This window comes from Chiloscyllium plagiosum, chromosome 32 (assembly GCF_004010195.1).
Source record: "Chiloscyllium plagiosum isolate BGI_BamShark_2017 chromosome 32, ASM401019v2, whole genome shotgun sequence".
Taxonomy (NCBI): domain Eukaryota; kingdom Metazoa; phylum Chordata; class Chondrichthyes; order Orectolobiformes; family Hemiscylliidae; genus Chiloscyllium; species Chiloscyllium plagiosum.
The window spans coordinates 38,217,751-38,234,514 of NC_057741.1; the positions used below are offsets into that span (position 1 = coordinate 38,217,751).

Sequence of the window (16,764 nt, forward strand, 5' to 3'; positions counted from 1 at the left end):
TCTTCTGTGGAGAAGGACCATTTGGTACTCACTAAGTCTTTAGAGTGAGGTGGGCACATCTATCATGTCTGTCTTGCCTTTGGGTGTTGCCACCACTGAATCCCCAACTGTCAACATTCTGAAGGTTACCATTGACCAGAAACTCACCACATAAATACAGAGCTTACAAGAGCAGATCTGAGACTCAGAATACTACCACAAGTAACCCACCTCCTGACTCTCGAAAGTCTGTCTACACCATCTGAAATGAAAACAGAAACTCATGGAGAAACTCAGCGGGTCTGGCAGCATCTGTGGGAAGAAAGCAGAGTTAACATTTCAAGTCTTGTAACTCTCCATCAGAACTCTTCAGACTGTCTCTGATGAGTTTCACCAGCAATTTCTGTTTATATTTCAGATCTCCAGCATCTATAGTTCTCTGTCAGGAGTGTGATGGAATACTCCCCACTTGCCTGGATGGGTGCAGCTACAACATCACTCAAGAAGCTCGACACCATCCAGGACAAAGCAACCCACTTGATTGACATCATTCCCATAAACATGCAATCCCTCGACCACTGATGCTCAGTAACTACAGTGCGTACTATCTACAAGATGCACGCAGTTCACCAAAGATCCCTAGCCAACCCTTTCCAAACACGTGACCTCTTCCATCTAGAAGGATGGGCCGGCAGATATATGGAAACACTATCGCCTGCAAAATCTCCTCCAAGTCACTCATCCTGATTTGGAAATGTATCCCTGTTCCTTCAGAATCCTGGAATTCCCGCCCTAACGGCATTGTGGGTCATCCTACAGCACGTGGACCATAGCAGGTCAAGAAAGCAGCTCATCCTGATCTCCTCAAGGGCACTTTGACTGGGCAATAGATGCTGGCCCAGCCAGTGATGCCTATGTCACATGAGTAAAAAAGAGGCACCAGGTTCTTCACTTGAGATAGCTACACTCTCCAGGCTGACATTTCCGGTAAATTCCAGAGAAAGTGCTGCATTGTCAGATGTTCTGATTCACGCATATCATGTTAGCCCTGATTCAGTTGGTGGCAGTCTTACTCCTGAGCTGCAAAATTCCAGACACAAGATTCCCCTCCAGGACATCAGCTCAGACTGATACCGCATACAGTTCTGAGGGAATGCTGCACTGCTGTGCCTTCATGCTTATGAGATGCTATTGGTGAAATCCTGCATGTGTGAGTGCAAATGATCCACGGCATTAGTTCAAAGAGGAAACATGGAGTTACTCAATTCTTATCCTCAATCAATGTCAGAAAATATGGATCTCCTGGTCATCATCACACTCCACATCGTGGGAGCTTGCTGTGCGTAAATTGACTTTTGAGTTTCCTACATTAAACAAGCACTTGGACACACTTGACGGTCATAAAAAAATACTGCACACATGCAGGCTAACCCTAGTCCTAATCCTAACCTTAACCCAACTTTAACCCTAACCCTAACCATAACACTAACCCTAACCCTAACCCTAACACTAACCCTAACACTAACACTAACAATAATACTAACACGAACCCTAACCCTAACAATAATACTAACACTACCCTGACTCTGACCCTGACTGTAACCCTAACCCTGTTTATTTCATGGTTCTTTGTGGGCCTTGCTGTGTGTAAGCAAGTTGTTGTTTCTCAGACATTGCATCTTTCTACTTGTTTTCCATCCCTCTGAGCATTGTCAAGAGTTGTTTGTCGGTTCATGCATCCATATTATGTCATTTTTATTTGATTGCTGTATTCAGCAAGACACTGGCTCTCAGCCAAGTTAAATACTTTGTTTAGCAGGAAGTGAAACTGCAAACTCCCAGCACTGCACTCAAAGCAGAGATGCAACTCTGTGGGGGCAAGCATGTTACACTGGGAGCAGTCACGGAACAGGCAAGTGAGGCCAGAGACCCACATGGATGGGGTATTGTCACAAGCTACCCCTTGGAATGAAATCTGCAAGGATGAGCAGATTGTGGAGATCAGCTGCAGAACTCGATTCACTGTCTATTTATTGAAGGATGGCAGAGTTTATATTTTGTTCCATGACCAGAAGCGGAGAGTACAGCCAGGTAAGTGAAAAAATAACTAGAGATTAATGCTTTTATTGACCTATACACACCTGAGGAATCTTGTGGAAAGTGTTCCATGAAACTCTTTTATCAATTCAAGCAGAATTCACAAAATCAGAAAATTAAATGCATTTGGTTTCTATCAGATTATTCTGAAATCTATAAAATGAATTAAAATACCAGAAAATTATGGAGATTAATCTCATTAATGGATTACTGTATGCATTGAAAATGCAGACACAATAATTTACCTAATTCCTTGTGAATCCTGTCACAGGGAATTAGGAAAATTAACTTGTGGGCACCGAGATTGATAAAGTTCATAACACCAAAGAGGGTCATTCAGTCATCATTCGTATACTAGCCCTCTTTCTAGTGAAATTAACTAATTTAAATTGTCTGTTCTCTCTCAATGCCTCTATAAGCAGCTTGTAAAATAGTTCAATCTTTATCAGAATTGCAAAGCGCAGTCTGTCATTAATAGTACCGGTAATGACAGTAAATGTCCAACTGGGTTTACACGGTGTGGGATTGATTTAAATAAGAAATTGTGCTAATATTCTTCCCATATTCAGCGATCGTCAAAGTGAAAAGTTTTATGTTATATTGAAAATTGACAAACTGATTTGTTTAATAAATCAATTGGCAGATAAATGTTCTGGGGAAGTCACTCGACCCGAAATGTTAACTCTGATTTCTCTCCACAGATGCTGTCAGACCTGCTGAGCTTTTCCAGCAATTTCAGTTTTTGTTTCAGATTTCCAGCATCTGCAGTTCTTTCAGTTTTTTGGCAAATAAATGAGTAATATTCAAAATAAGAGTACAAGTTTGGGTGACTGGTCATTTGCTTCAGGCTTGGGGATTAGTGGGAACAGACCAATGCAAATTGCTTTGAAATAAATGCTTGAACTGTCTTCAAATGAGATTAATACACATTTCCACACTTGACCACATTCAAACAATCAAACATTTAAAAGGAGACTCACTCATTAATTACCAAAACCTGCTAGGAGGGTGCCTCATATATCTGTGCAGAACCAGCCATGCTGTTTTTTTTCAGATATAGTCATTTGAAGTGAGTTTCGATTTTGAGCTTTGAGCTTTGATTTCCTCCCTGCCTTTAGATTCACTTTCAGTTTCAATTCTGTGAAGGGAACTGTGCTGCTAAGTGGAAACTTCTCTGCTTGAGAAAGACAGCAGATTATGTCAACCTGAGTAACACAGTGATGAAAGTTTTCAAGATGTGCAGATAATTTTATTTCTAGATTTATCATTTGCGCAAAATCTGTGAAGTCAGACCAAAATATTAATTTTGGTGTTTCAAATTAGGGGAGGTGTAGTGCTAGAGTTATCGGACTAGGAGTCCAGAACCCTAGGTTAATGGTTGGTGATAGGAGAGCAAGCTGGGGGTTCAACCACACCACCAGAGTAGATGGTAAAATTTGAATTCCATAAAAATCTGGAACTAAACCTCACTTAATGGCGACCAGGGGTCCTGGACTTAAACTTTTTTAAAAGTTCATTCTCAGGATGAGGGTGTCACTGGCTGGGCCAGCATTTATTGTCTATCTCCCTAATTGCCCAGAGGGCAGTTAAGAGTCAACCACATTGCTGTAGGTCTGGAGTCACATGTAGGCCGGACTGGGTGAGGATGGCAGTTTCCTTCCCTGAAGGGCAATAGTGAACCAGATGGGTTTTTCCTGACACTCAGTAATGATTTTGTGCCCATCAATAGAGTCTTGTTCCCCAATCTTATGTTATATTGAATTCAAATTCTACTATCTGCCATGGGAGGATTCAAACCCAGGTGCCCAGAACATTACCCGAGTCTCTGGATTAAGAGTCCGGCAATCCATGAGGCTATCACCCACTCAGAGGTATATTAATATTAATTTTTAAAATCTGATATGCAAATGTTTCCTCATACTTACAAACAGCTATTTTATATTGTCCAGCACTATGTTCCAACTTGCAAACAAATTGACTTAAGAATGCACTCAAAAATGGATCCCATTCATATCCCGGGGACAGCTCTGACCACTGTCAATTGTCATTAAAAAAGGCCATTTGGTTCAAAAATGTCCTTCAGGGAAGGAAATCCACTGTCCTTATCCGGTCTGGCCCACATGTGAGTCGAGACCCACAGCAATGTGATTGATTCTCAACTGCCCTCTGGCCCATTACGGATGGGCAATAATTGTTGGCCTAGCCAGGGACACCCATATCTTATTAATAAGTGGAATTTAAAAAATACATTTTTATATTCATGTATTAAATGGTTTTCTTTGAATTTATCTGTCACTGTTTCATTATTTTAACTTGGACTCCCAAAGTTGGATTGTAAAATTGATCAACGTTGTTAAGAAGGCAGATAGGATCCTTGCGTCTATAAATAGAGACATAGAGTATAAAAGCGAGAAATTAATGCTACACCTCTACAAATCATTGGTCAAACCACATTTGGAATATTGTGTTCAGCTCTGGGCACCATATTTACGGAAGGATATTAAAGCCCTGAAGGAATGCAACTGAATTACTATAATTATCCCAGGAATGAAGGATTCTAGATACAAGGAAAGGTTAGAGACATTGGGCTTATTGTCTGCAGAACAGAGTAGACCAACAGGTGACCTTATTGAGGTTTACAAAATTATGAACAATTTTGACAGGGTAAAGAGGGATAGTCTGTTTCCACTAGTTAGTATGTCAATAACTAGAGGTCAAGGTTGTCAGCAAGAGAGCTAGCGGTTAAATGAGAAGAAGCTTTTCTATTCAGAGAGTTGTTAGGATTTGGAATGCACTGCCTGGGAGAGTGGTGGAAGCAGATTCTAGAAAAGGTTACAAAAGAAAGCTGGATGTATATTTGAAATGGATGGATCTAGAGAGCTATAGAGATAGCGCTAGAGAATGGGACTAGCCGGGTAGTTCTTTGGAAGCTTGTATGGACATGATGGGTTGAATGGCCTCCTTCGGTACTGTAAAATTCTATGATTCTATAAAGTAAGTGCCATACAGAATGGTACCAGGGAGAGGGGTATGGAGACTGGAGAAACTGGGATTGTTCCCTTTGGAGCGGAGAAGGTTAACAGACAGGTCCAAAATCAGGAAGAGCTTCAATAGAGTGAATGAGGCGAAACTGTTCCCACCAACAGGACAGTGGGTAACAGGATGAGATGGATTTATGGTGATAGAGCAGGAGAGAGAGATGAGGAGATCTTTTTTATGCAATGATTCTGAAAAGGTTACTTAGATTACTTAGATTATTTACTTAGATTTTACTTAGATTACTTACCATGTGGAAACAGGCCCTTCGGCCCAGCAAGTCCACACCGACCCTCCAAAGAGCAACCCACCCAGACCCGTGCCCCTACACTTACCCCTTCACCTAACACTACGGGCAATTTAACATGGCAAGTTCACCTAACCTGTACATTTTTGGACTGTGGGAGGAAACTGGAGCACCCGGAGGAAACCCATGCAGACACGGGGAGAATGTGCAAACTCCACACAGACAGTTGCCTGAGGCGGGAATTGAACCCAGGTCTCTGGCGCTGTGAGGCAGCAGTGCTAACCCAAATATATTTAACAGAAAGGGAATTAGATAGATTCTTGGAAATAAAATCATAAATGGGAATGGGGCCTTGATCCCTAACATGGGGTGGGAGTGTGGGAGCAGCTGCACATCACAAGTTCAAAGCTGACCTTTCGGACATTTCAATTCCCCCTCCCACTCTGCTGAAGGCATGCAGGTCCTGGGCCTTCTCCATCACCATACCCTAACCACCCGATGCCTGGAGGAAGAACACCTCACCTTCTGCCTTAGGACCCTCCAACCGCACAGGATCAATGTGGATTTCACCAGTTTCCTCATATCCCCTCCCCCAAGCTTCTTAGCTTCAGTTTCCATTCACCTTTCCATACCCATAACTGAGGGGCAACCTTTTCACACAGAAGGTGGTTTGTATGTGGAATGAGCTGCCAAAGGAAATACTAGATGCAGGTACCATATTTCTCAGACATTTGGTCAGGTACATGAAAAGGAAGGGTTTAGAGGGATATAGAGTGTGGGGCTGGAAAAGCACAGCAAGTCAAGCAGCATCCGAGGAGCAGGAGAATCGACATTTTGGGCAAAATCCTTTCATCAGGAATGAGGTTGTGAGCCAAGGGGGCTGAGAGATAAATGGGAGGGGGTGGGGCTAGGGTGAAGGTAGCTGGGAGTGCTCTGGGTAGATTGAGGTGGGGGTAAAGGTGATAGGTCAGAGAGGAGGGTGGAGCGGATAGGTGGGAAGGAAGATGAACAGGTAGGACAGGTCATGAGGGCGGTGCCGAGTTGGAAGGTTGGGACTGGGATAAGGTTGGGGAAGGGGATACGTGGAAACTGGTGAAATCCACATTGATCCCGTGGGGTTGGAGGGTCCTAAGGTAGAAGATGAGGTGTTCTTCCTCCAGGCATCTCTAAGGTTTTGAAGTAATGGGATTTAGATTCATAGTAGATTAGTAAAGGCATTGGGATCTATAGTTGTGCCGAGACTGTTGTTTCCAGAATAATGTATTTAGTATTTTTTCAATGAGAATCTATTAGTAGCTATAGATTAATTTAATAGAAGCTTATTTTTAATTATATAGTTGCTAGAGGGTAAAAATGGCAGTCAGTGGGATAATATAGCTCCCCTGTGCAATGTGGGAACTCAGGCCACTGCTACCTCACAACACCAGGGTCCCAGGTTCGATTCCAGCCTCGGGCAACTGTCTTGTGGAGTTTGCACATTCTCCCCGTGTCTGCGTGGGTTTCCTCCAGGTGCTCCAGTTTCCTCCCACAGACCTAAGATGTGCAGGTCAGGTGAATTGGCCGTGCTAAATTTCCCGTAGTGTTAGGTGCACTAGTCAGAGGGAAATGGGTCTGAGTGGGTTAGTCTTCGGAGGGTCGGTGTGAATTTGTTGGGCCGAAGGGCCTGTTTCCACACTTGTCGGGAATCTAATCTAATCCCTGACAACGACGTCTGCAGGAAGAGTGTCCAACAGCAGTTCCTGTCAGACCACATAGGGATCAGCTGGAGTGGCAATCGGACTCACTCAGGAACAGGCAGGAGGTGGAAAACATCATGGACAGAGACATGGTCACACCCAAGGTTCAGGCAGACAGATGGGTGACCACCAGGAGGAGCAGGCAGACCGTGCAGGAGAATCCTGTGGCTATTGCCCTCACCAACAAGGGTATACCATTCTGGGGAAGGCTTGCCTATCGAAGGGCTAGTGACAGCAGTGACCAGAGCAGGAGCACCACTGTGCTATACAGCAGGGAAGGTCAATGTGCAGTAGAGCAGTAATAATCGGGGACTCTATAGTCAGGGGCCACAGCTGGGTGTTTCTGAGAGACTCCAGGATGGTGTGTTGCCTCCATACTGTCAGGGTCAGGGATGTCACGTGCAGGCATGGGAATATTCTCAAAAGGGAGGGTGAGCATTCAGAGGTCATGGCACACGTTGGTACTTATTGACATCAGCAGGAAGAGAGATGAGGTCTCACAAAAGGAGCTCAGGATGTTAGTAGGAAGTTAAAAAGCACATCTTGGGATTACTCCCTGTACTACGTGTCAGTGAGGCTAAGAATAGGAAGATAATATAGTTAGACATGTGGCTAAAGAGTTACTGTGTAGAATAGTAGAACCCCTACACTATGGGAACAGGCCATATGGCCCATTGAGACCATACTGACCCTCTGAAGAGCATCCCACCCTGCCTCTGCATTTCCCATGGCTAACCCACTATCTTTAGACCATGGGAAGAAACCAGAACACACAGACACGGGAAGAATGTGTAAACTCCACACAGACAGTCACCTGAGGCTGGAATAGAACCTGGGTCCCTGGCACTGTGAGGCAGCAGTGCTAACCACTGAGCTCCCTTCCACTGTGCTGGTGTGTAGGAGGGAGGGTTTCAGGTGTGTGGGTCACTGAGGTGTCTTCCAGGGCAGGTGGGACCTGTGCAGAAAGGAGGGGCACTAATATCCTGGCAGGGAGGTTTGCTCGTGCCATTTGGGAGGATTTAAATCAGCGTGGCAGGGAGATGGGAACCAAAGCAGAAGGCCAGCTAGTAAAATATCTTAGGAGGAGTCAGAGAGGGCATCTCCACATCATGGCTAAGAGGAAGAACAGACAGAGAGAGGTTACTGAACAGGGTAGGATACAGATCATCTGGTTATGGCCTCAACTTTTGTGCTGAACTCCCTCACCCTGCCCTTCGACTCCCTTTTAGCACTCAGTCCTTAAAATATTTGACGATTTGTTGTGGCATTGGCAGAGAGAGCTGTGGGACAATTGACGTGGGCTGATGCAACTGGTCTGATTTATGGCATCATGTATATTCCAAGGCAATTGGCTGCATTTTAACATCACAGAATAATAAAATATAGGGTAGGCCATTGAGCCCACCCTCTACTATCCTGCCTCTTTGAAATATTTATCCAATTATACCCACTCCACTATTCTACAAATGTTTCCTTTGCCAGGTCTTTGAGAACACAATATAAACCCTTTAATCCACTTTCAAAAATATTTTTCTTTATTTATCTGTGGCCATGCTGGAGTGGATGATGGTTGTGAGAATTAGGTATAAATGAAAGGAACTTACTGACTAACAGCATTTACTTGCATTTACATAGCACCTTTAATAGCATAATATTGCCAGATGCTTCACAGGAGCATTTACCAAAGGAAGTGTTGATACTAAAGGAGATATTAGGCCAGATGACCAAAATTTGATTTGAAAGGTTTTAAAGTGTTTTCTTAAAGGCAAGATTTGACCACGTGAAGAGGTGCTGAGAGGGAATTTCAGAGTTTCCAACTTCAGCAGCTAATGCCACAGCCATCAATGGTGGAGGGATAAAAGTTAAGGAAGCATAGGAATCCATAAGTGGAAGAGCATCTTCCAGAGTCACTGGGTTGGTGGAGGGTACAGAGAGAGGGAGGGTGAAGCTTTGCAGGAATGTGAAAACAAAGATGATGAATTTAGAACCGATGCATTGTCCAACTGGAAACTGCTGTAGATGAGTGAGGGGTGATATATAGAATATATAGGGGTGATATATAGGGGTGATATATAGAATATATAGGGGTGATATATAGAATATATCAGTGATATATAGGTTCACACAGGAGTCAGGAGAGGTGGGCAGCCTAGCGTTGAGTTGGCTCAACGAGAGACCAACCAGACTGAGTGAATCAGTGAAATTAAGGTGAGAGGGGAAAGGTTTAAAAGGGACCTAAGGGGCAATTTGTTCACACAGAGGGTGGTACGTGTATGGAATGAGCTGCCAGAGGAAGTGGTGGAGGCTGGTACAACTGCAACATTTAAAAGGCATTTGGCTGGGTATATGAATAGGAAGGGTTTGGAGGGATATGGACCAAATGCTGGCAAAAGTGACTAGATTAATGTAGGATATCTGGTTGGCATGGATGAGTTGAACCGAAGGATCTGTTTCTGTGCTGAACACCTCTACGATTGTTGTGGTTCTGTTCACCGAGCTGGGAATTTGTGTTGCATGTTGATGTATGGACCATGAGGTGGAAGGTTCGATGAACTTGACATTTTGAAGTGCCCAGCTGTGAGGTGATGACACTGCCATATTGCTCTTTTTCAGGTCATTGATTTCTCAAGGCCTCCTGAAAAAGGAGAGTTCAGCTGCGAGTTTGTGACTTTGTACCAACTTCAGTTTGAACGCCTTGCAGTGACCTCTTTCTAAAAAGGATGACGTTTTCACAGATGTGCTCTCTGGTTGACCCTGATGTAAACTCATTACTGAAATGCCTTTTTATTGGGTTCATAGTTCAACCTGACCATTCCTCAGTGAATTAATTAAAAAATGACATAATACTGTCTAATGACTAAACTTTCTTTCTATTAACAGAGATCCGTTTATCAGGCAAAGCTAAAGGTTAATGTTGAGCACAGTTTGAGGAGATATTTAAGTCTTACATTCTGGTCCAAATCTAATGAATCTCAGGCTTGTTCAATGTTCCATTTCCTGTGGTTCTTATTTCATTTCCCTTCTTTTCTGATTATTTTCCCTTCTTTTCTACACAGAGCTGGTTAATGGATTGAAAAAGCTGAAGATTCACTCTGTGGACAGTGGAGCAGCACATATTGTCTATGTTTCTGAAGGAGGAGATGTGTTTTTCAGTAAACTACAAAACAAGAAGAACAGAAGTTTCGCAAAAGCTTTCAAAATCACAGAGCCAAAGTAAGAATCATGCTAGCTGTAGGGGACAAGAAATCTTGTGTTTGAACAGTACTCACTTTTATTCCTGGAGAAAGTGAGGACTGCAGATGCTGGAGATCAGAGTTGAAAATGTGTTGCTGGAAAAGCGCAGCAGGTCAGGCAGCATCCAAGGAACAGGAGAATTGACGTTTCGGGCATAAGCCCTTCTTCAGGAATGACTTTCCTCATTCCTGAAGAAGGGCTCATGCTGAAACGTCAATTCTCCTGTTCCTTGGATGCTGCCTGACCTGCTGCGCTTTTCCAGCAACACATTTTCAGCTCACTTTTATTCCTGTCCTGAATCAGGCTGTTTCAGGTGGGCAGGTCATGAGAGAATCAGCATAGACACCTCTGGGTGAAATGAGCAGAATAGCTTTTCCTCGCTCTAAATTTTATTACATTTAAAGCTCTCTGCTTCCCTTCCTGTGCCTGGTAGTTTTAGAAATAGTACCAGAGGCTGTGCTGTTTTCATTAGAGAGAAGAAGGTTAGGAGGTGACTTAATAGAGACACTCAAGATGATCAGAGGACTAGATAGGGTGGACAGTGAGAGCCTTTTTCCTCAGATGGTGATGGCTAACACAAGGGGACATCGCTTTAAATTGAGGGGTGATGGATATAGGACAGATGTCAGAGGTAGGTTCATTACTCAGAGAGTGGTAAGAGGGTGGAACACACTGCCTGCAACAGTAGTAGACTCACCAACTTTAAGAGCACTTAAATAGTCATTGGATAAATACATGGATGACAATGGAATTGTGTAGGTTAGATGGGCTTCAGATTGGTTTCACAGGTTGGCGCAACATCGAGGGCTAAAGGGCCTGTACTGCGCTGTAATGTCTATGTTCTATATTCCCTTTTATGGCAAAAAATAAATTAAATAGAATTTAATCCTGAATCAAATATTGTAATGTAGAGAAATGAGATTATCCATCCACATTGAACCTGGAGTGGATACACCTGTGAATTTCTAAAGTGGTGAAATGCTGGAATCGGAGATGTGCTACAAGCATCATTAAACAGCCATTGGCAGAATTTTCTTTGCTGGGATCTGGACATCCCTGGCAAGGTTAATGTTTGATGCTGGTCCCTAATGACCCTGAGTGTCTTGCTGCAGGGCACTGAAGAGTTAACCCCATTGTTGTGGGTCTGGAGTCATATGTCTGCCAGGCTAAAGGGTATTCCTGAATCAGATGGGGTCTTTACAATAGTCACTGATAGTTTCATGGTCACAATTACTAAGCCCGGTTTTATATACTAGTTTTATTCATTGTGATTAAATTCCATCAGATCTCTTATGAATGCAAGTGCCCAAAACATAAGCCTTAATCTCTGGGCTTCTAGTCTAGCAACATTACCACTTCACCATCACTTCCATCTATACCAAGGTCATAAACTCAAAAGTTAACCAAAAAGGAAGGCAATGGCCCAGTAGTATTAATCCAGCATCCAAGGTAATGTCCTGGGGAACTTGGTTCAAATGCCATCATGGGAGATGATGAAATTTGTTTCAATTTTTAAATGATGACCATGAAACTGTTGTCAATTGTTCATATATTCCTTTTAGAGAAGGAAACTGCGGGCCTTGCCTGGTCAGGTTGACTTGTGACTCCAGACCCACAGCAATAGAGTTCACTTACAGAGCTACCTGGATCTCATTGACTGACAGGAGAACAGGCTCATGGGTCAGAATGTTTCTCCTCTAGTTTCCATATACCTTCTATATTCTTAAAAGGGCAAAACATTAGTTAGGAACACTTAAAGAAATATCTCATGTTTTTGAATGGATTGCTTCAGCCAATTACACAGAGGAAGATTAGTCAGGGTCTGTTGTACACATGGATCTTCCCTGGCCAGATTCCCATTACCTGTGCTGACATTTCCTAGTACTCGGTGACAATGAGGATGCAACCAATCAGGATCATCCCTTTGACATTACATTTCCATCTTCCCCACTGTTTCCTGCCTGATGTTTCGTCATTCTGTATCTGTTTATCCTTCCAGCTCTTCAGTGTCTTTAAAATGTAATAAAACATTTCAAAGGGGCTCACATGGCATCACAATGTTGTTAGTATGGTCTAAGTAGTATCCTGTATAAGCTCAGCATATGTAGTACATACTGTCTTGTGTATGTTCTGCATATATGAACTTGTATAAGTTTAACAGGGGAGGCGATGACCTAGTGATATTACCGCTGGGCTGGTAATCCAGAGACCCCACGTAATGTTTTGGGGACCCAGGTTTGAATCCCACCACGGCTAATTATGGAATTTGAATTCAATAAATATCTGGAATTAAGATGATGACCCTGAATTCATGGTTGGGACTCTAAACCTCAGCAATGGGGCAATTAGAGATGGACAATAAATGCTGGCCTAGCCTGTGATATACATTCCTATAATGAATTTTTTAAAAATCCCTCCTTGTCCCTCTATTCTATATCCCTAGCGAGTTTTGAGAAGATTTGCAGCACAGGTTGAGATTCTGGTTGTTCGCTGAGCTGGAAGGTTCATTTTCAGATGTTTCGTCACCATACAAAGTAACATCATTAGTACGAAGACTCCAAAGCTTCATCCGGAGGCTCACTGAAGATGTTATCTAGTACGGTGATGAAACGTCTGAAAATGAACCTTCCAGCGCAGTGAGCAAGCCTACATCCAGATTCTATATCCCTGCCAGTAAAGCGCAGAATAATATAAGCATGGCTGCTATCTCCATCTGCCTGACACCTTTAGTACTTTATATACAAACACACTCGGGTCTCTCTTGCAATTCTTTAAAATTGCATCCTTAGTTTATATTGTCTCACCATATTCTTCCTACAGAGAAGATTACAGAAACATAGGAACAGAAATAGGCTCTTCAGCCCTTGAGGCCTGTTCTGCTGTTCAATGAGATCCATCATCGAGAATGTGGCATTGGAAAATACTTGCCTTTGGCACATTTTCCTTAATATCTTTACCAAGATTCTTGTATATTAAATAGAATTTATTGAGGGCTACATTAGGACTGTGTTTAGTGGGAAAGATAAATTCAAAGTAGTATGCTACATGAGGAGAGAGAAGTGGAGAGGAAGAGATGGAAATCCAGGAGTTAGATTGCAAGCAGTTGAAGGTACAGCTCCAAACAGAAGGATGACTAACATCAGGGATGAACTTGAGGGAAGAGATATGACTCTTGATGAATTTCAGGACTGTAGGCAAGCAGGGGGTGAGGTCATGAGGGGTTTGAACACAAAGGATAAGAATTTTAAAATCAAGACATTGCTTAATCAGGGTCCAATGAACATGGGAGAGAGTTTGCCAAATGAATGAGCTAGAATACAGGCCTCACTGCTGATGCTATTCATGTCGAATGTAGCTTTGAAATGAAGTCCTTGGCTTGGTCATTAATGAGTGGTTTTATTTACTTATATAGGCAACTGAACACCTTAGCAGGAAAGTGCGTTATTCAGGTTGCCTGTGGGAACAATCACTCACTGGCTCTGTGCAAAGGTAAGAGCATCTGGAAGAAAGTATATGGCAGCATTGTGTAACATTGACAAAATTCACTCACCAATCAGACAGCACCTTCTAAACCCACGACCATTTCCATCTCAAGGGTCAAAGACAGCAGATACATGGGAACACCACCCCCTGCAAGTTCCCCTCCAAGCCACTCACCATCCTGACTTGGAAATATATCACTGTTGCTAGGTCAAAATCCTGGAATTCCCTCTCCAAGAAGTCATATCAGACTCAAAATGTTAACTCTATTTATCTCTCCACACATGCTGCCAGACCTGCTGAGTATCTCCAGCATTTTCTGTTTTTGCTCCCAAGTTTTGTATCCAATTTCCCTTGTGGCAAGTGATTACATTCTATTAGCTTTCCTAATTACTTGCTGTGCCTGTATACTAACTATTTGCAATTCACAACAATGAGAGGTATTTGGGAGTCCTTATGCATAAATCTCAAAAACCTATCATACAAATTCAGCAAGCATAGGGAAGACAAACAGATTGTCAAAAGGGAATAGAGTATAAATGTAGGGAGGTTTTGTTGCAACTATGCAAGGCACTAAGCAGACCACAGCTGGAATACTGTGAATATTTTTGGTCCCCTTATCTATGGAATATAGACTGGGATTGGAGGCATTCCAGAGAAAGTTCACCACACTGATCCTATCGAGGCGAGAGTGTGGTGCTGGAAAAGCACAGCAGGTCAAGCAGCATCCGAGGAGCAGGAGAATCAACGTTTCAGGCATAAACCCTTCATCAGGAATGAGGACTGATCCTATGGAGGATCTGTCTCATAAGGAGAGGTTGAATAGATTGGACCTGTACTCATTGGAGTTTAGAAAAATGAGAGGCAATCTCATTGAAACATTCAAGATTGTTAGAGGCCTTGATGGGTTAGATGTGAAGATGTTGTTTCCCCTTGTGGTAGAGTCTAGGACCTGAGGGCAGGATCTTAGAATCAGATGTCAGACATTTAAGGCAGAGATGAAGAGGAATTCCTTCTCTCAGAAGATGATGAATCCATGGAATTGTTTGCCGCAGAGGGCTGTTGAGATTGGGTTGTTAAGTACATTCAAGGCTGAGACAGAGAGATTTTTAATTAGGAAGGGAGCCAAGGGAAAAGACAGGAAAGTGGAGCTGAGAAAGATCAGATGAACCATAACCTCGCTGAATGGGGTAGCAGACTCGATGGACTGAATGGCCTATTTCTGCTCCCACACCTTTTGGTCTTATGATTGGTTATTATAAAAAACCATCTGTTTCAATTCTAACCTTTAGGGAGGGAAATCTGCCAATCTTACCTGGTCTGGCCTACACGTGACTCCAGACCCATAGCAATGTGGTTGCCTATTAACAACCCGCTGAAATGAGCCTACAAACAATTTAGGGAAATTAGGGATTGACAGATAAAGATAATAAGCGAGAGTGAGTACTGCAGATGCTGGAGGTTACAGTCGAGAGTGTGGTGCTGGAAAAGCACAGCAGGTCAGGCAGCATCTGAGGAACAGGAGAATCAACGTTTCGGGCATAAGTCTTTCATCGGCCCTTCCTTTTGCCCGAAACATAGATAAAAACAATAATTGTATGGAACATTGTCTCCCTTCAACCCCCGAATGAATCTCATTTTGAACCTTTGATCAAGGATGTGACATTGTTGTGATTAAACTGTTTTGTGCAGAATCGTAGATCACTACAATTTTATTTATCCTACTTGCTGCACAGTGATCCCACACACAACTTCCATACTGCCGATGAGGAAATGTTTGCTAAACTACAACTCCAAACATTACAGTGGGTCTACCTACACCAGCTTGACTGCAACCCACCATCACCTCCCCACGTTAATTAGAGATGGACAATTAAAATTCTGGTCCAGTTAGTGACACCCTCGTGCCATGAATGAATAGAAATGAAATGTAGACATTGCATCATTGGGTTCTACTGACAGTATATTGTGGGATCATTTTTATCATGGAACCTTGTCAGGTTGGAGCTTCCAGGAGCAAAACCGAGGAATGGCTCCATAGCTCCATTCGCTGACTCATGCTGTCTGCTGTGATGGTCTGTGCTATTTCACAAAATTACCCTTAATAATACCCAGTGCTGACATGTGGGGGAGGTTATACACAGCTACTGGTGAAACTGAGGTTGTTTTCCTTTGAACACAGAAGGCTAAGGGTGGATTTAAAGAGAGCTGTTTCCGTGGAGTAAATAAGGGCACACTGTTTCAAGTGACAGGTGGGTCAGTAAACAGAGGGACACAAAGTTTAAGGTAATTGGCCAAAGAGCCAGACGGGAGGTGAGAATTACGTTTTAGCTCTCAGTGAGTTGTTCTGCTCTGGAATGCACTACCTGAAAGGGTGGTGAAAGTAGAGTTAATAGAAAAAAAAGACTTAAATTTTATATCGTCTTTCACAGCCTCAAGATATCACAAAGTGTTTTCCAGCCAATGAAAGACTCCTGAAATAGCATCACTTGTAATGTCGAGACTGGAGCAGCCATTTGTGCAGTGTAGCACTCTCTCAGTCTTGGATTGACAGTATCAGCCTAGATTCAACACATTCACAAATGCTGAGTAGGGGACTTAATCTTGCTGCTGAGAGGCTACAGAGATACCCACTGACCACAACTGATATGTTGACCATCTCCAAATCAACAATATTACAAAGATTAAGGCCAACAATTATTGAATATTAGACCATAAGACGGAGGAGCAGGAGTAGGCCATTCTACCCATCAAGTCTGTTGCACTATTCGATGCTGATCTGGTAATCCTCAGCTCCACTTTCCTGCCTTTTCCCCATAACTCTTGGTTCCCTAACTGATTAAACATCGATCTCAGCCTTGAATACACTTAATGACCCAGCCACAACAACCCTCTGCGGTAAAGAATCCACAGATTTACTCCCCTCTGAGAGAAAAAAAATTCCTCCTCATCTCC

The 16,764-nt window shown here is 42.9% G+C and overlaps 1 protein-coding gene across 2 annotated transcripts in view; it reads left to right on the forward strand.

Moving 5' to 3' along the window:
• The first annotated feature begins 1,847 nt into the window (after window positions 1–1,847).
• Window positions 1,848–16,764, forward strand: part of LOC122539516 (probable E3 ubiquitin-protein ligase HERC4) — an 86,429-nt gene continuing 71,512 nt past the window's right edge. For both annotated transcript variants that reach the window (XM_043674460.1, XM_043674461.1), the window contains exons 1-3: window positions 1,848–2,070; window positions 10,152–10,308; window positions 13,742–13,818. In XM_043674460.1, the coding sequence (XP_043530395.1) occupies window positions 1,863–2,070; window positions 10,152–10,308; window positions 13,742–13,818 (442 nt within the window). In that variant the 5' untranslated portion in view covers window positions 1,848–1,862. The remainder of the gene's footprint in view (window positions 2,071–10,151; window positions 10,309–13,741; window positions 13,819–16,764) is intronic.